This window comes from Gymnoscopelus braueri (assembly GCF_963280865.1).
Source record: "Gymnoscopelus braueri genome assembly, chromosome: 12".
Lineage (NCBI taxonomy): Eukaryota > Metazoa > Chordata > Actinopteri > Myctophiformes > Myctophidae > Gymnoscopelus > Gymnoscopelus braueri.
The window spans coordinates 15,549,121-15,568,796 of record NC_137614.1 but is presented as its reverse complement, the minus strand read 5'-3'; the positions used below and the strand labels follow the sequence as shown (position 1 = coordinate 15,568,796).

General features: G+C 39.8%; 1 protein-coding gene across 1 annotated transcript; it reads left to right on the top strand.

Moving 5' to 3' along the window:
* The first annotated feature begins 419 nt into the window (after nt 1-419).
* Nucleotides 420-19,269, top strand: sort1b (sortilin 1b). Its single transcript, XM_080445778.1, has 20 exons — nt 420-1,041; nt 3,421-3,480; nt 3,750-3,823; nt 3,952-4,054; nt 4,410-4,571; nt 6,869-6,942; nt 8,999-9,048; nt 9,465-9,592; nt 10,242-10,386; nt 10,670-10,825; nt 11,360-11,466; nt 11,717-11,819; nt 12,665-12,836; nt 13,651-13,841; nt 14,240-14,429; nt 15,004-15,120; nt 15,387-15,492; nt 15,680-15,792; nt 16,142-16,271; nt 16,525-19,269. Exons 1-20 carry the CDS (start codon nt 766-768, stop codon nt 16,537-16,539), a joined length of 2,472 nt encoding a protein of 823 aa, XP_080301904.1. The 5' UTR covers nt 420-765; the 3' UTR covers nt 16,540-19,269.
* The last annotated feature ends 407 nt before the right edge of the window (nt 19,270-19,676 follow it).

Below are 19,676 nucleotides of genomic sequence, written 5' to 3'. Positions count from 1 at the left end.
GTGGAGTAAAAGTACAATATTTTTGCCTCATGAGATGTAGTGGAGTAGAAGTAAAGTACAGAAAATTGGAAATACTCAAGTACTGTGCTTATTGTACTTAAGCACAGTACTTGAGTAAATGTACTGAGTTACTTTACACCATTGATTAGCTTTACAGGTGGTGGGCTGGCTCACACTACAATCACCACACCATTAACTGAGTGGACTATTTACTCTTCCGCCCAACCAACCTATCTTAAAAAGCTTTTGACAGCTGAGTGAGTCGCTCTAGTAGTTCATGCGCTCGAGCAGGTCGCAGCCAATCAGAACGCTCTGTGTGGGCAGGTCAAACGGAAGGTTGACCAATCAGAACGGTCTGTGTGGGCGGGTCAAATGGAAGGTTGACCAATCTCAGCGTAGTCTTCCTGCGGCGGGCCGGGTGGGCGGTGTATGTAACACAGTTTCGGGCTATCGTTACATTTGTATCTCTTCTTGGACTATAAAGCGATTGCATCACGAATCAACGGGGATACGGGTGTTATCAAATGAATAGATTCCACCACTACTACTGCGATGCTTTTTTTCTCCGTTGAACTTGGACGAGAAGAAGGCTCTACGTAGAGGAGCACACCGTCTGTGAGCCGTGAATACAAAGCTTCTCCTCGCTGTCAGGACGACTGTGTTGTGTTGATGTCATCGACAGAGGCAGAGCTTCGCTCCTGGGAAAGATTAGCATAAACATACAACCCGGTTATTATTGTCTTACTCCCCCAGTGGTTCAGAATCATGAGAATGGGACGCCTAGTGCCCTGCATTCTGTTTTTATTCTTCACTTTAACCGTTTGTTTAGAAGAATCTCAGCAGCGCCACCAGCGATCATCACCCACATTTTTCGTGGGTTCTTCTGAGAGACGGGGACGTGTGAACATCGCAAAGAGATCTCTTCTTCCAGAATGGCTGCAGGTTCCAGCAGCAAAGCGTATGGTAAACAAAAGGAGCACCGATGACACCTGTACAGCCCTTCAAGGATATGAAACCAAGTTGGCCAACAACACTCACAGCGTAAGTTAATATTACCCTGGTCCTGTTACCTTGTTTTCCCCCACACAGGTAATTATGATATCTTATACTGGATGGAAGGCGGTGCGCAGGCAGGTGATCAGGTTCACTTCACACGTATAGAGGCCTAATCTGCTATATAGGCTATTTAGAAGCCTACTGATTATAGGCCCCTTTTCCCTGGGATACAGGATAGGTGGGCACTAGGGACATCTGGGCACCTCGGTAAAAAATGTCCAAAATGTGAAAATAAATATAAAATAATATTTGAAGGGATACAAGGGGTAGATATTCTGACTAATAATTTGAAAATGGTCTTAAGGTCTTAAGCATTTTTCTAATCATTTATACTTTACTTTACTTAAGCCAATTTGACATCGAGGTGCCTAGCCCTAGTGCCCATCTATCCTGTTACCCTTCCCTGGCCTGGATAGATTTGTTAAGTCTCGATTCCCATAGTAGGTGGAAGAGTTTAAACTTTTAAAAAAAGAGAGAAAGAAAAAGGCATTATGGACACATTAATGTTAGAACTGTAGCTTGCACACAACAGGAAGGTATCAGGTTAAGTCTGATATCCAAGCCCTCTTTAAATGAATCCTGCAATAAAATCATAGCAGCCTGTTTGGCTCACATCGTTTAAAATGTGCATTATAATGTTAAGTTCTACTAAGGGTCCAGTGAAGGGCTTCTAGGTTTAACTATAACCACAGGAATGCCCCAGTCAAGGCTATGACCTATATTTTGGTAATGGAAAGGATGCAGTAATATTCTGCGTTGTGGAGTCCATCTTTTTCTGTCTCCATGATTCTGAATGTGGACCTTAATTTTTTTTAGCAGGCAGGCCTATGGTGAAACCTTGTGACTGGCAGCACAGTAGCTATCATTTAAATCATTGTAACAATTTGTAAGCTGTCTGTGTTAAAGACATACAGAGACTGGGGGTCTTTGTGTTGAGATGCATAAAAATCCTGGAGTGGAGAGTAGGCTAAATGTGGTACCACCAGATGTGCTAAGGATTTAAGTGTGTTGGCACAGGATAAAGCAGACCAATGTTCACTTGGGCTACTGCATTCATGTAGAACCAGATGACAAACAAAATGCCAAGTCATTACTGATAAGCATTCATTCATGTTGTGTTTATACCAAACATAAAGCAGCTGGGTAAAAAAAAAGTATTTAATGTAAATTTGCAGATGAAAAAGGCAAGCAATAAATCCAGTTAAGCATACTGTAGTAGGCTACTGTTTTTCCCCACAACAAAATCAAATGGAAGCTGTATGCAGTTCCGGGTTTTGCATTGCTCATTTGCCTACTGTGAATCAACCTTGCATTTCTGCCTTTGTAGAACTTGTTGTCGCCTGTAATCCAAAGCGGAAGCCAGAATACCACGAGACTTGCCTTGTTCTTCCACATTCAATCCTCAGTGTTAATTCATCCATTTATTTTATTTTATTGTGTTGTGGTGCCATCTTCAACTTCAGGTTTATTGTCACATCACAAGTTTACAGGTGTAAAAGAGTGGTTGAAATTCTTTTTAGTACAAGCTCCCAATGTTTTGCCTACACTAGCTGCTAGAAATGGTCTGCTCTCACACAGTCAACATATACCCATAGTTTAAAGTAGTCAAGAGCTTGATGATAAAGGATTGGGATAAAGGATTTAAGTGTAAGACAAGCAGAGTAGCTCTGAATGAAAGCAAAAGTGCTTCTGATCAATAACCTGTAGGCACATAGTTGCCTCATAATAGTTTTATCGATTTCTATGGTAATAGCCCAGACGGCCTCATTTTCTTGATGCACTCCAAGCTTCTGTCAGAGTGTTGTTCTGTTTGTTGGCATCCGTTTTGTTTTGACTGGTTTGCCTTTGGAGCAGTCTAGCCTAAAGCCTAATTATACTCCATAGCTTGAAAACGAGAAACACTGTCGTGTGATGGAGTATACATTCAGCTTTAGTGCTGCTCATTGAAGTGATTTTCTATTGTCTGCCTGATACTGAGTGGTATCACTTTGCACTTGTCAGGATAGCTTAAAACACTCGGTCACTCACAACAACATACCAGACAAACATGATACCAGCAAAAGCAAAGCAAACAGATACTGGCTACAATGATTGTTAATGAATAGGTTTACCATGCATGTGTGGATACATAATGCGCAATGGTGCGAGAACTCTTTCCTTCCCATTCTTTTGTCCATTGACTGCAGGGCTACAACAACATTATTAAGGTTCCTTACTTCCTAGTGCCTCCTTAAGCATTTAGGCCATTTTCAAACTCACATGCCATTATCCAATTATTATATTATTATTACATTTGTAACATTATTTTTTTTGGCATTGCCAAACCGTGAATTAAACAGTTTTTCCGCAATGTTTTTTCTTTAGTTTGCCTTCAATGACCTGAGTGGATCAGTATCGCTGGCCTGGGTGGGCGATGGCTCAGGGGTGAGTATTATTTGTTTATCTGTTTGTACCAAACAAATCTTTACTGCATTGCCTCGCTACTGATATGAGTGGAACTAGACATACAGTAGGATTACTCCGCACAGTTAGCAGATCTATCATAATGTATGTGAAATGTGACACTGAACGCAGTGAGCAGAGACTGAACACAGTGAGCAGAGAGCCATCTCTTATAAGTGATAGGATGTGTATGCTTCATTGAGGTCTTGTACATCGTTTTCTAATGTTGAATCCTTTCTCTTTCTTGTCAGGTCATCCTGGCTTTGACAACTTTTCAGGTGCCCTTTTTCATGTTAAGATTTGGCCAGTCCAAACTCTATCGAAGGTATATCTCCTCACATTGTCCTATCCTAGATATAATACACATCTACAATTGGTTTCTTATCATCACATCTATTAGACAGGACTATGGCTATCTGATTTGTATCTAAATTGTGACATCTCATCTTCCAGTGGGGATTATGGGAAGACATTTGCGGACGTGACCACCCTGATCAACAACACCTTCATCAGAACAGAGTTTGGCATTGCTATCGGTCCAGAGAACTCTGGGAAAGTGAGTCATGATTTGATGAAAATTCACCACACATCCTACAGCCGTGTAGACATCTAGACCACTGGTTCCCAATGTGAGGTCTGGGGACCTCACATTGGCACCAAGTGAAGTGCTACGAGCTTGTAGATCTGCTATTTTTGAATAGCCCTAAGTACAACATTATGGTTATAGCTGAAAATCTAAAATGACACAGTATGCGTTCCCGGATTGAATGGGTTCAGTTCAGCGTTGTTTCCTTGTATTCTACTAGACATAGGGTACAAAAATCAATGTAGTGAAGCAGTACACTGTGATGTCTGCTGTCACAGATATGATAATCCATTCATTAGTGTGAATTTTCTATTTTGTCTCTAAGGTGATCCTCACGGGTGAAATGTCTGGAAGCCTTGGATCTCGGATCTTTGTTTCAGATGACTTTGGCCAGACTTTCAACCACCATGACTTGCCCTTCATCCCTCTGATGCAGATCGCATACAACCCAAGTGATGCCCATGTCCTGATGGTCATCAGCAATGTTGTAAGTCACTGGTTCTCAACTTGGGGTTTGGGGACCACCAGAGGTCCTTGAGGGGGTTCCAGGGGGTCCTCAGCTAAATGATTGATCGTTAGGAACCAAATGGACCCTTACAGGTCTGTAACTCTGAGAATGTACAAATGGAACCAAATGGACCCTTATAGGGAGCCTGGAATCCAGGCGGTCCGTTCAGCGGTTTTGTTTTGTTTTTATTTTTTGAAGAGTCTTGACTGGCGCCTGGGAGCCGAGAATTCTGATTGATCTCTGGGCGGGGCGAGACCAGAGCCGGCCAATGTAATGGTCTGTGGGTGGGGCGGGACCAGAGCCTTCAAATGTCAAATTCAAGTCACTTCCCTTCTACTGTGATTTGTTGAGCACTATCCAATCAGCAATGACGTGCCTACGTAACGGGTGACATTTGGAATCAGGCCCAAATGGAAGAGAAGGACTGAGAAGCGGAGTGAAAAAAAAAGAAAACGCTGAACGGAGCGACTCAGTCTGGATTCTAGGCTACATTACAGGTCCATTTGTACAATCCGTTACATTTACAGTGTAGATTGGGGTCCCAGTCCCAGAGATTAAAATCTGATCATGGGCCTAATTAAAAAATTAAGTAAATGAAAAAAGATTGAGAATGTTCCTGTGACACGGTTAATAGTTTCACGCCAGTGGAGCAACTCATCATGGTAAATGATAAATGGTGCATTTATATAGCGCTTTTATCCAAAGCGCTTTACATATATTGTGCATTACATTCACCCATTCACACACACATTCATACCAGTGGTGTGTTCTACCGTGGTACGCTGTATACGCCGTATGGCCTGCAGATTGTTTTCGTCGCCACCGTATACATTCAAAAACAGTTCGAAACGGCGTATCTGATACGCATCTGATAAGCTGCACCCAGGTCCCAGGAGTGGCTGGGCTCACTGGGCTGGGGGGCGCAGCAATACAAACAGCAAGAATGTGGTCTGACCGTCTGACTAGTCTAACTCTGAGGTGAAGGATTATCATGTGCGTGGCTATTGTTCTTGGGGTGATAATTAATGGCTACTGGAGAAGGAATTCACACATTTCAACGACCTGCCATTCACTTCATTGAACGTAGGTCACTGAATTGAGTACTTCATTAGTATTCAAATTGCGCGTCATAGCACAGCAAAATCTTGAATCTTCAATACAGTTTGTGTCTTCAATGCCAAGTTAATACTATTCTGTAATAGATACAGGAAGGCTCGCTGTTAACACTGCTATTATATCTGATAAGCCTAACCAGCATTTATAACAATCCTTGCACTTCTATGGTAATATATATTTTTAAAAAAATGCATCCAAGGCTAAAAGCAGCTCCGAAATGGTTGAGTTACAGGGTGATTAACATTAGAAACAGTAGAAAATCAGTACAAAGCATATTGTAAGTGTACTCCGTGTTACTGTGAAACTGGGCCTGAGTGGGCCTGGCCAAGTTTGTGGGGGGCAGAAGCGCGCAGAGCCGTACATGAGGTGATCGTACCAATGTTATGGGAGCATGACATGGCAACACCACCCTCTGTAGCGCCTTACCATTGAGGAGCGGTGCATTTCCCATAGCATGCATTGATGCAGCTCGTCAGGACGCTCTCGATGGTGCAGTTGTAGAATGTCCAGAGGCGGATGCATGTTGAAATTCTTAAGCCGCCCGAGGCTGTACAGGCGTTGTTGAACTCTTACATCATTGCATGGTGTGTGTGGTCCATGCGAGGTTTTCGAAGATGTGTATGCCGTGGAACGGACTCTCCACTGCTACACCGGCGTAGATGTTTATTTTTTATTTTTGTGTGTGTGTGTGAATATTTTTCACATTTTGTGAATTCTATCTCAGATCTACCGTCCCTCCATTTTTGGGCAAGACTGGGTGGGTGCTGTCATGCACCATGGTTTAGCTCTCTGGAGCTCTGGAAAGAGCATTCTTTCTTGCCAAACAACTTTAGTAATGTATACATTCCTAATACATTTGTCATGACTGCTGAGGTAGTTGAGCTGTTATGTGCATGAGCAGCTCATCATAGTTGCATTATGGCATTGTATACATTATGGCAAACAATGGCATGTTTGTATCAGACACATTTATGGGATGGATGGCCACTGTTAACAAAACTATTGTTTATGTACATTTGTAATTTATTTGGACAGCTGTACATTATACTTGTCTAGTATTAAAAGTGTAGGTAAGTGGTGGTATCTTTTGCCATTGCAAAAGATACCTGGTCTCAAAAGATACCTGTTCTCATCTACCTGGTCTTATTTTATGCCCTCAGAATGAACTGTGGCTGTCCGAGGACTTTGGTGGAACCTGGAGAAAGATCCATGACATGGTGTGCCTGGTTAAATGGTAAGAGACGGCAAAAGACAAATACCATTTGCACATCATCTTTACACACAATAATAACATTTTAATTAACACTCCGGATTTTACTTTGTATCAATGCCCAGTGCTCAAGTAGAAGCTAAATATGGTGTGTTTAGTTAGTCAGTGTGCAGGATTAAATATGTTATAATGTCCTTATGTTTACCAGTTAACTTAAGTTACTTCTCAGAGAGATAACTGTCATGAAACTATATATGGAAATGGAGTAGAAGTAGAACCCAGTTCTTATCTGTGTGGCACAGGGTGAAGAGTTCAGGAAGTGTTTTATGCTGGTGTATACAGTATCAGTTTAACAACTGCTTCTCTGTTTTTCTCTCTGTGTTCCCATAACAGTCATAGTTATTATAGCTATGGGGAAGATACTGTATTCTCATTTCTTGTTTTGAGAGATTGTTGATCAAGGCAAGAAATGTGTTTACGTGTTGTGCACATGAAATAGACAAAATGATGCTTGACTGGCTCTCCATGGGTGTAGTGGGGGTCCTTGCTTCGTCTCTCTCGCTCTCTCACTCTCACTCTCAGGTAAAGGGTATTTGGCCTGAAAAATGTTGAAGACCCCTGGTCTTTGGCAAGTAGCGAATTCACTGTGACAGGGGGTGGTTTCAGAAAAAAGTCGTGCGTACACGTGATGGTGACAAGGAAGTTTAAGACATTTTGAGCACAGTCATTTGGCGGAAAACCACTGTCGTTGTTGGTGTGAACTAGGGGGCGTAACGTACGTAAGCTTGTTTTATTGCTACATAATTGTAAAATAGGCAAAACTCTGCTTCCATCCTTCCCTAGACAGGATTGTAAGGTAACAAGGTTGGTTACTGTGTGACTAGCTGATTGTTTCCAGGCTGTAGCCAGCAGTACTATTTTTCTCATTGTTATTTCCTGGTATGCATCATCGGGTGTCTTTGGTATCCTTGAATATGTTTGTTGACTTTGGTTTCTAAGTCGGTAACGCCAAGACTGCTGAGCTTGATAGAGTTGTACACACTGTTCCGTCTTTTCTCTGACACACACTGTTCCGTCTTTTCTCTGACACAGCTTTTAGTATTCTCTCATGAGGCCTAACCTTGATATGAACAGTCCATGGCAAAATAGGTCAAACTCAACTGGGGCAGTTTTCTGGAGTCAAAACACTTGGCGTAAAGTACATATTTAGGCAGGGCAAGGTTTTATGCTGATTATATTGATAAGCAATAGCATGTGACACCACACAATGAATGAAATATGACAAGCTAAGGTGCTAAGCTATGTTTCTTTCACACTAGTAAGGCCTGGTTTGTCCTTGTTGTGGGCCGTTGTCGTGCACTGAAAGAAACCGGTTGCAGAAGCAACGCGTGAGCTTTTAGATTGAACATGATGCGCAACCAAGTACTGTATAAATCAGGCACAAGTCTGTTGGAAGTGCCAGTCAAGTGAGATTTGTTTATACTTGCTCATCCAGTATCTATGCAACTATGAAGAAAACAAGAGCCATTTCCGTTATATCATGCATGGTCTCACATTCTCAAAGATTACTGTGGATGCCAAATGTGAAATATTAACCACATTAACCTGGCATCAGTATCTAGGTAATCTATCTATATATATATATATATATATATATATATATATATATATATATATATATATATATATATATATATATATATATATATATATATATATATATATATATATATATATATATATATATATATATATAAAATAATAATTTGTTTTACACATTTTCAAAAAATAGCAGATCTACAAGCTCATTGCGATGCGAGGAATTGTGAGCTTGTAGATGTGTTATTTTTGAAAATTTACAACAAAGTATGTATATAGGGCTTAAGTGGTTAACTTTTCCCCCCTAAGGCAAGAAATGTTTTCATCCCAAAGGTTCCGCAGTCCGATGTAGGTTAACTTGACTTATTCATTAACAAAGCCAATCCGCATCTCTTCTGTTTATATAGCCTTGACTCTCTGAGCCGATATATGTGGGGGAGCGCTTATCTGACATACCTGTTCCTTTCCTCTGTGTTTGTAGGGGGATGAAAAACACCATCTTCTTCAGCACAAACGTCAACGGATCTTGCGGTGAGTGTCTCCCTCAAACTGTGAAGCAAAATGTCATTTAAAAACATCATTAAGCCCCAACCTCAGGAACTGTGAATGAAAACTGATGTCTTTACAATTTTGAACGTTGTCAGTCAAACCTTCATCATATGCTTTCCTCAGCCAGCGATTTTATTCTATACCAATGCCACAACCACACAAGTCAATTTAAGGATAGTATTTTCCTGAGATTGATTAATAAAACGCTTATTTTCAATAGGCCTAAATGGTAAACAGTAGCCTATGTAAAAAGACACAGGAGCAACGAGTTAGTGTTCTCCTTTGATTGGATCTCAAATCTTTACAAATGTTGACATTACCAAACACTGTATCATTTGCACTACTGTATTTCCAACTGCACAATAAGATCTCTGTTATAATGATTCCTTATGTTTCAGCTGACCGAGGTATGCTGGAGTTGAGAAGGACAACAGACTATGGGAAAACGATCAAGACCGTGGCCACTAAGCTCTTCTCCTTTGGGCTTGGTGGACGTTTCATCTTCGCCTCTGTAATGACAGGCAAGGTTGGTATGAGCTCTCATCAATAGCAAATGGGGGAAATGTGAGCTATATGCCGAGGTCGTAGTATTGATTCTGTATATCGTTGCTGTCGGACAGAAACCTTGTATCTCAATATTTCAAATTTGTATGTTTTGTATTTTCTGTAAACGTTTTTTTTTTTTTTGCAAAAAGCTCACGTGTCGCATCGCACCGTGTTGTGAGCTTTTAGATCTTCAATTTTTTTAAACGTTTCAAGAGAAAGTGAAAGTGGCTAAGTGTGTCACATCTATCACATCTGAAAAAAGCATTACATCATACTTTTTCCAGTTCACAATACAGTATGTCAGTATGTCATTTGTTTTGGAATAGAAAGTGTTGACAATGTTCGAATAGAATTAATCATTAGTCATTGTAGATCAGGTTTAGTACAATTGGTACAATTGTGGCTCTGACAGACAGATTCTTCTCCTTGAGTTTGCTGGCATGTATGTGTCTACCCTCTTGTTTGTCAGGCTGTGTTCAAGTATTTGCATAGGTTTGTGTATGCTATTTTTACACTAAGCTCCATTCCATCACTCTGTTGACATTTTTATGGGTGTGTGGGTGCGGAAGTTGCTTTGAAGGTGTTCTTTCTTGTTTAAAAAGCATCTCCTTTCTGTCATCTGTCTGCAGTTTACCCTGAGGATGATCCATGTGTCAGTGGATCAGGGTGATGTGTGGAACATGGCCCAGCTGCCCCCTGTTGGACATGAACAGTTCTACTCCATTTTAGCAGCCAACAATGATATGGTTTTCATGCATGTAGATGAACCTGGAGGTCAGTGAACCACTTTAACCCTTGGTGTCGCAATTTCGAAAAAAGGTTATCAAGCATAGATTTAGATCATTAACACTGACCTGCTGTTATATTCCAAATGATGAATTCCAAGAATGAAATCACAGACTATTCAAAACTTTCTGTTGTGAAACTATATGGTTAATTGTCAATTCTGTTGTTTTGGTTTGCTGTTGAACATACTAAGCAGTGTAGAGCCCACCCATTACATGTGTTATAGAAATACATTTGTTTCTTTGCTGAAAGTGGTTATTTATGCCTACAGATACAGGATTTGGCACCATTTATGTATCAGACGACCGCGGCACTGTGTACTCCAAGTCCCTGGAGCGCCACCTCTACACCACCACTGGAGGCGACACTGACTTCACTAATGTCACCTCTCTCCGGGGAGTCTTTATCACTAGTGTGCTAGCTGAAGGTAGCTATGATACTAAATGTATGCTTTGTCGTTAATACGCCGTCACTCTCTTTGGCGAATGACACCGTTGAAACTGTCACTGTCCTGGACACACATGCATACATTACACATAGACATGCTTACAGCATGTGTCCAACTTCTACCATGTCAAATAGCAACACACAAATGCATGCTAGCACTCAAACATATTCGACCGCACTTAAAGGTATTTGAGGTGAATTAACAAGGAAAGGAAAAATAAATGAATTAAGTTTATATATATATAAAGTGATTATGTGGGCTGGGCACCATTATGCTAGCACTCAAACATATTCGACCTACATCCCACAACTCTCATGTACATGCACGTATGTATACACGCACCTCCGTTTCTGTCACATACGTATACACCCAGGCACATCTTTCTTGTGTATCAGACTTCTAATTTTTGAACTGTGGGCCTCTTAAGTAAATATTTAATTAGCTGTTTTGTGTGAGATGAGCCGCCTGTCGAGAGGACGAGCTGGCTCTGAAGTCATTGTCTTGTTGTTCCAGATGGCTCGGTGCAGTCTGTGGTGTCCTTTGACCAGGGTGGTGAGTGGGTGCCACTGCGGAAACCTTCCAACACCAACTGTGATGCCACGGCAAAAGACCCTGACAAGGTAAATACTGGTTTTAGGTGTGCCTGGGGATGGACAGAAACCTGATAGTTAGACTTGGTAGAAACTTGACCTCAAAAGACTCCATTTTATTTAGATTATATTAGATTATTGCAGTGTATGAAAAGTGGTGACCAAATTTGATGTATATAAATGTGTTTAAATTTGTAGTTATTTGCTTCAATATATAAACACAGACTACATATATGACTGCGAGTCGAGTTTCAAGCGTGTTGTCTTTGTGTCTCTACAGTGCAGTCTCCACATACATGCTGCCTACAGTACTGCTGTGAGGCTGAATGTCCCCATGCTCCCTCTGTCTGAGCCCAACGCTGTAGGCCTCATTATAGCTCACGGTAATGTCCCCACAGACCGCCGTCAGCATCCGCTGCTCAGTTACAGCCTACGAAAATATTTTTTGTTTTTATGCTACTGATTTACAGCACTTATGTAAGAAGGGTGTCATGATTTTTCAATACCAATCAAAATCGAATTGAAATAGACTTTCAATTCAGTGAATCGAAATTACAAGCAGGATTGCGATTCTCATTATTTTGTTATTTCATTATTTCTATTAATCATGCATGCATGTGCTCGAGCGAAGCCACAAGGCTGTTTATATGTTAAACTTTTATTATTCTAGATTCTCATTTATTTATAATTATTATTCAAATAAAAATTGCAATTATTTTTTTAATGTCCATTTCTGCTAAGCAGCAAGCTATATAGGGTTCGACTAAATTAGATTTACAGTAGGACAAATTTACATGACCGTAAAGACGAAGGTGAAGCGGGGAGGAGGACATTTGGTTGGTTGGTCATTCAGAATGATACATACCTTCATTAAATAAATAAGGACCATTAGTACTTTTAACCACTTTCAACCTATTTTGGGCACAAAAAAAGCTGATCTTCCATCTCACAGTAGATTGGCTATTTTCATACATACAACAACGTATACAGTATACTGTAGGGTGAATTACTGTAAGTAAAACCAGTTGACAAGTTATAATTTTTGAGTAAACTATCACTTTAAGAATATGTCACTGTTTCTGAGAATTTGTTTTCACAGGGAGCTGTTCATTTACGTCAACAACCTTTAAATGTTTAGGAAAAGTTTGAGTATAACGCCACTGGATGTGGTGTGTTGAGGTAGATGAGGTGTTTTGGTAGCTTATCCTCTGACCTTATGCATCTTCAGGAAGTGTTGGTGATGCCATCTCTGTGATGAAAGCTGATGTCTATGTATCTGATGATGGCGGTTACACCTGGCTAAAGGCCCTCAAGGGCCCCCATCACTATGCCATCCTGGACTCTGGAGGCCTGCTGGTGGCTGTGGAGCACAGCACCACCCAACCCATCCACCAGATCAAGTGAGTCACAGTTGAAGGGAAGGTAGAGAGGCCTGGGCTGGATCAATGCTAATCGCTGCTAACTACTGCTTTTGCGTTGGCCTTTTTTTCTTGTCTTTTTTTTATTTGCGTATGCCTTTTTTGCTTGTGGTACTTGTTTCACTTTTAATGAAAATGTTGTATAAATACAATGCATTATACTTGTATTTTGTATAATGCATTTAACCACTTTCACCCTAGCATCTCTAATAGAATAGAGAATTGTATTATCAGCTATAATGTAGTAACGATCAAATGTAGATTTGCCACGAGCCACGTGGTTGCAAAACGATGCTATATGCTTCGTATGTAATCAATCTAGTTTTAACATGTTTTATTTGCGATGTCACTGAGAAATAGATAGATAGATACTTTATTTGTCCTTGCGGAAATTCATTTTGTACCAAGCAGCCATCAGGATACAAAAAAATCGCAATACATAACATAAATACACAATACATAGACAGATCACACAATACATTGACAGTGCTACACAGCTCCTCTCTTACAGAGTGAAGACCAGAAAAGGCTACCAGTCATGATTCAATCACATTACATTTAATGCACAGAACTGAAATATGTAGAAGCAATGTCTCTGATTGGTAGAGCTTGCGTTACCATGAAAATATTACTGCCCCTGCTAATGTCACACGAGATCTGTTACACTAGATGCTGCACATTTACTATGCATAGAATGCTTTTCTTTTCTTTTGCTCTTGTATGTTGTTTTGTCCTGCACCAGTGCTAAAATCTAACGATTATCCTGATGACTGCATATCCTTTGCTCGTCTGTTAGATTTTCCACTGATGAAGGCCAGTGCTGGGGTGTATACAACTTCACCAACGATCCCATCCACTTCACAGGACTTGCATCAGAGCCGGGCGCTCGTTCCATGAATGTCAGTATCTGGGGCTACCGAGATTCACTCATCAGCCAGTACTGGGTCTCTGTCACCATTGACTTCGAAGAGCTCCTCACTAGAGAATGTGAGTGACATGGTCGTAGGGGTGCAACAGTTCATCGAAGTAATCGATTTAATCGATTATAAAAAAGTATTTTTGGGGGGGAAATTAAGTGTAGCTTTTTTTCTCTAAAAGAAAAAGTGTTTTGCAATTTTGCACTATACTGTTGTAGGACAAAGTATAAGCTATGGCTTAAGTGGTTAAATAGACTGATTTAGTAAAAAAATAAAAATGTAATCGATGAATTTTTCTATTTTTTTAAAGTAACAAAATAATCGATAGTTGGGCTTTTGATACAGTTAGTCTGACGATGACAATATGAAATCAATAAACTGTATGTAAAATAAATACATTTTCAGCAATTTACAAATATTATTAACTATGTCCATTAATGAAAAAGCCCTGTATAATTATTTCACAAGGTGATGACAGGGACTACGTGCAGTGGTTAGCGCACTCTGATGACATCAGTGACCCCAACGATGGCTGCATGCTGGGCTACAAAGAGAAGTTCCTGCGTTTGAGGAAGGACTCTGTTTGCTTGAACGGAAGAGATTACCAAGTCAATACCCAGCCCACCCCCTGCGAGTGCACTCTGGATGACTACCTATGGTAAGGTTTCAACTTTAATGCAACACATTTTTTTTTTTTCAATAGATCAGCGATTCCCAACCTGTGGACCGTAAGGATATTGCAAGTGGGCCCCCAAATAATTGGCAAAACACTAAGATTTTAATAATAATATAACAGGAATAAATTTGATTTCAGTAAAAGTTAAAAAGGAGTACATTTGAATTCAGTAAAAGTTAAAAAGTTACACCTATCTCCTTGATAAGAAACGCCTATTCAGGACACAGCAGACAAATACAATATAAGCTGACTTTTTAATACAATAAAAACAAAAGAAGTCAAAATGTTTCATTAAAATTATTATAAATTATTAAAATTACAGTGCAGAATAATAAGTAAAGAAAAGCTCAAAAGGCAGAAGAAAGTTTTTTTTTGCTGTGATTTAAAAGAAATGAGAGTTGTAGCAGACCTGCAGTTTTCTGGTAGTTTGTTCTAGATATGTGGTGTGTAACATGTTGTCTTGTTGACATTTCAATAATGTGGTCAATGTACAATCCAATCAACCCCCGTTTCCACACTCTCCTGTCATCTTCTGTACCCCCTGTCCCTTCTGCAGTGACTTTGGCTACTACCGTAAGGAGAACAGCTCAGAGTGTTTGGAGCAGCCTGATTTGATAGGTCGGGTTCTTGAGTTCTGCTTGCATGGCAGGGAGGAGCAGCTGCAGACTAGTGGGTAAGATAAGTTTACTTTGTGTTAATTCAATAAAACACAATCATCACACAATAGTATGTGATATGTGTCTTCATGCACTGACATTTAAGCCAAATTCTTACTTAATTGCATGAGCTAGATGAAAATGACTGATTATCAAAAACAAATTGTCTGTTGGGAACCGTTTCCTCCTTTTCAGTGAGGAAACTGATTTCCAACTGAAATATGTGTCACGTCGTGGCAAAGTATAAATGAGCATCAAATGACCAATGCCCTCTCGTATAAAGATATAGGAAAATCCCAGGAGATAAATGTGAAGGGGGAAAGGAGCCTAAGCGAAAAGAGATAGACCTCAGCAAGAAGTGTGTCAGTGACCTGGTGGACACACCAACGGTGAGTAAAGCTTAATTTATATGGTGGTATGGTGCAGCATGGCTGATCTTCAAGCTAACAACAACGCTGCCAAGCGACTGTCGTATTACAGTGTATAAATTAGGCTTACACCTTATTTTGTCAGATGTTGTGTATTACCATACATTCCTTTGTTCAATGTTTTACTTTTGTTTGTTTTGTTGTGCAGATGGAGATGTCATCCTCCAAATCTGTTCCCATAGTGGTGACAGTTGTCATCATTATGCTGCTCAGCACTGTAGCTGGGGTTCTCTTCATCAAGAAATACGTCTGTGGTGGAAGGTCAGTGGGAGCTCTTTGCTTAAGCCTGGCTTATACTTATTTGCACACTGGTGTCGTGCACCGAAAATAGCCTATCTACAAGCTCACCACGCATTGCGTTGCAACGCATTGTGAGCCTGTAGATATTTTCAGAAATCAGGCTTTAGATTTATACTCTTTTTTTTTTTGGTACATAAGCCTGTCCACACTTAAATAAAATGTGTGCTACGTAGGAGCCTAGGATCCCATACTAAAACGCATTTGTGTATTTGTCATCAAGGGATTTTTTTCCCAGTGGTATGACTTTGTGCAATTATCTTCTTCTTCTGCCTTTTTACGATTCAAATAACCTTTTGACTCTGCCCTACAGGTTCCTGGTGCACAGGTACTCTGTGCTGCAGCAGCATGCTGAAGCCAATGGTATTGAAGGGGTGGACGAACCACTGGAGACCAACCACACCCAGAACGGCAAGAGGGAGTTCCACGACGACTCTGATGAGGTACTAATATTTAAGTCTGATTCTCGTACAACGGTTAAAATAGCCAATCTACTACTACATCTAGTATAAATTAAGCATTAGGATTCCAAAAAGTATGACTTTGAAAGAGATTTAGTTCATAACTGAAGGGAGATAAACGAGTCATAAACAGAACGACATGGATGTTTTTTGGGGTGGGATTAACAACAGGGATATCTTCCTCTTGTGGCTAACCTTGGCTTCATTCCTATGTTGTTTCTTTCTCTGTACACAGGACCTCCTTGAATAGCAGGCACAACCTGTCATGCTGCAATAGAGTGTGAGGTTTCCAGTCAAACTTGGCGGCTGGCCACTGTTCTGCCTCCAGCTACTTCCTCCTTTTACCTTCTAGTGTGACCTTTGGCCTCCACAGCTGTGTGAAGAGTCTATGTCACTGCTGTCATCCATGAGGTATCCAATGAATGTACAGAGGCTTCCCTTGGACTAATGCCACAGTTGAGGAAAACTGAAGGGACTTAGTAGTGTTGCACGTTGATTATTGATCCTGTCGGCTGAGTTTCTAATTTCCAAGTTCTTTCTTTTGGGAACAGAGGAATGAGGCAGTGAATTTGGATTGATGACAGAACCAGAGTAAGAGAGTCCTGCTTTAAAGCAACTTAATTTTAGTCGCATTCCACCGTTGCATTATGGGTTCTGCCTCTCCCATCATGTGGGAGTGTTCCTTGCAATATTATCTACTTGTATCAAAGGTGTGTGTCCTTCCCTCATCCTCATACACTTGTACATAAATCTTTTTCTTTTTTCCATTAGTGATACAATTTATTTTTGGTAATGTGGTCATATGGCTGCTGTCGATCACTCTGGCTTGGGTCATAACTCTCCGAAGCTACTCATTTCACCTTAACTTTCACTTAAATGGTGGTAACAAGTAATAAAATGCAAATGGCAACTGCCGTTTGCATTCAGTTTGATAGCAATAACATGTTAAGATACGTTGTGTGGGCACATTCACTGTTACACTTTAATAGCGGCAATATCTGTAGAACCTCCAAATAGTCCGTTTTGATAAATAGAGATGTGAAATACCATGCCCATGCTTATTTTTAACATAATGCATCAAAATCTATGGAAGAGGAGAGTGTCTTTCATGATGTAATTTTGATCAAAAACTAATGAGAGCAGTAGTGACTGCCAAAAGCACAAGGTCCTTTGTAGGCAAAGTTTGTTTTAGCAGGTTTCCTACATATTAAATTAAATGAATGAAAAAATATTGTAACATCTCATTTGTTGCATATATCATGTGCACATCACATAAGTCATGTGTATGATTACTATAGTTTTTGCAGTGACAAGAACTTTTCAACTTAATTTACATAATTATTCAATGTGAATAATATCCATTTGGTTTGAAAAATTGCATCATTAGACAACTGAATAAATATCTAGTTTGATAGTAAATATATTGACAGCTATTTTTTACAATACCAGATTCATTCATATATGAAATACTGTAATGCACCAATTTAACTGTAAGGCGGAAGCTACACGAAAAGTGATTATGTAAATGCGGCTAGTATGGTTGACTGATGCTAGCAAATTGGCAGATATGAGTTAACTAACCAACATGACTGGCTGTATAAGCTGACACCAGATATTTGTATGTTTATGGTGAGACTATTTCTCCAGAGCCACAGGGACATTTTATGTTTCTAACTGGGGTATGCCATTGCTTAAAAGACGACTTCACCCATTTTCAACCTATCTTCATATAATTGGTCCTCAATAATGTTCATGTTCATTAAATTCTACCGTGTCTCATAGGAGGGCTGTGGACACTTCAGAAACCCGCCACCAGTGACATCATCATTAGGCAGGTTTTTTTCCCAAACAAGATTGCACTTTTTTTCTTTTTTTATAATGCGAAAACAATGGCTTCCATTTTAGCATGCTAACTTTCCAGGACTAGAAAGCCTGCCGTTTCTATTAGCTTGGATTCCCCATTGATGATGTCACTGGTAGGCAGGTTTCTGAACTGTCCACAGCCCTCCTCTGAGAGACAGACAGGGTAGACAAAAATGGTACCATCTTATATTGGGCATTAGTGAGGACCAATTATATGAAGATAGGTTGAAGACGGGTGGAGTCATCCTTTAACAAACTACTGTAAAAATTCATACTTTTTTTATCTTCCTGGATTCATTGGATTGACCAATGACTTCAGTTATGTCTTGTCCATCGAATGAACTCCAACATATGTGCTTCTTTCAACATTTTGTTGCACAGCTGTTTTTTTTCTTGTTTTTTTTCTTGTGTTCAATGCATTAGTTTTCATTCAGGTTATATTTATTTATGATGAGCAGGTTCAGAGTGCAGTAAATGTGATATAGCTTGGATGTGGTTATACAAGTGCCTGGTACTAGAATATGATGTGTGGCAAGTACGTATTCAATAATTGTGTGTCGGCTATTGTGTAACCACTGTTACATCCAGTAAGTCAATAACACTCCTAAGTTGAAATTGTTGCCAAAGTTAATAAATCTTTCAGAAATAGAAAGTCTAATTTCCTACACACCAGTAATAATTGATCAGGATTTGTTTCTGATCACACGTTGATTCAACTCATTTTATCTGATCCATAAAAATAGGCTGATAACCCAATAATTCTCTACACAATGTTTCATGTCTCATCTAAGTGACTGATTCTGACTTGTATGTTTTAGTCTGAATTTGAGAGTAAACTTGACCTTAACTGGCAAGAGAGTGTATACAGGGATATGTAGCTGCTAAACACTGACTGAGTGGATGCCTGTAAAACTGTTATTTAATGAAGGTTTGCTGGTAAAGTGGTGATGACCCACTTTTCTTGCAGTTTGAAATGCTGTATAAATTAATTAAGTCATTGTGATGGTTCTGTAAATATACAATGTCACATCTTTGTATCTGCAACGTTTCTTCTGTATATTTGAAACAATTTGCTTTGGGTGACCAATAAATTAACTTGTTCCTGTAGTTCTGGAAATTCCCATTCTGAACTTGTCTCTTGATTTATGGCTTTGTATTGTTAACTTATTAAACAAAGTTACGACAGACAACGACGAGTTATAATCACATATTAATTTATTTAAATAGTCAGCCATGCATAGCCAATATACAAGAGCTTACCGCGGCAGGTCTGCTGAGAATCTTACAAGATCCTCAGGGTCTTTATACATGAGATGAATGTCGTCAGTGTAATCCAGTACATTCATTAACGTTATTAGTAGAACAATTTACCCATCTGAGAGCTTTGACCTTTCCAAGTCCATGTCACATTGACTGGTCAAACCGGGAACCCCTGTCTTACATTTGCCAGTTCTTGTCTATAAGTAACCTGTTGACTTTAGGCTGGGATATCCTAAGGTGCTGTCTCACCATTCATGCATCTTA

Bases quoted from the DNA above. Each gene is read 5' to 3' on its own strand.
- sort1b (XM_080445778.1), top strand. From the start codon at position 766: ATGAGAATGGGACGCCTAGTGCCCTGCATTCTGTTTTTATTCTTCACT. The intron at 6,943-8,998 runs GTAAGAGACGGC...CTGTGTTTGTAG, and splicing joins ATGGTGTGCCTGGTTAAATG to GGGGATGAAAAACACCATCT. The intron at 15,121-15,386 runs GTAAGATAAGTT...TCTCGTATAAAG, and splicing joins GAGCAGCTGCAGACTAGTGG to ATATAGGAAAATCCCAGGAG.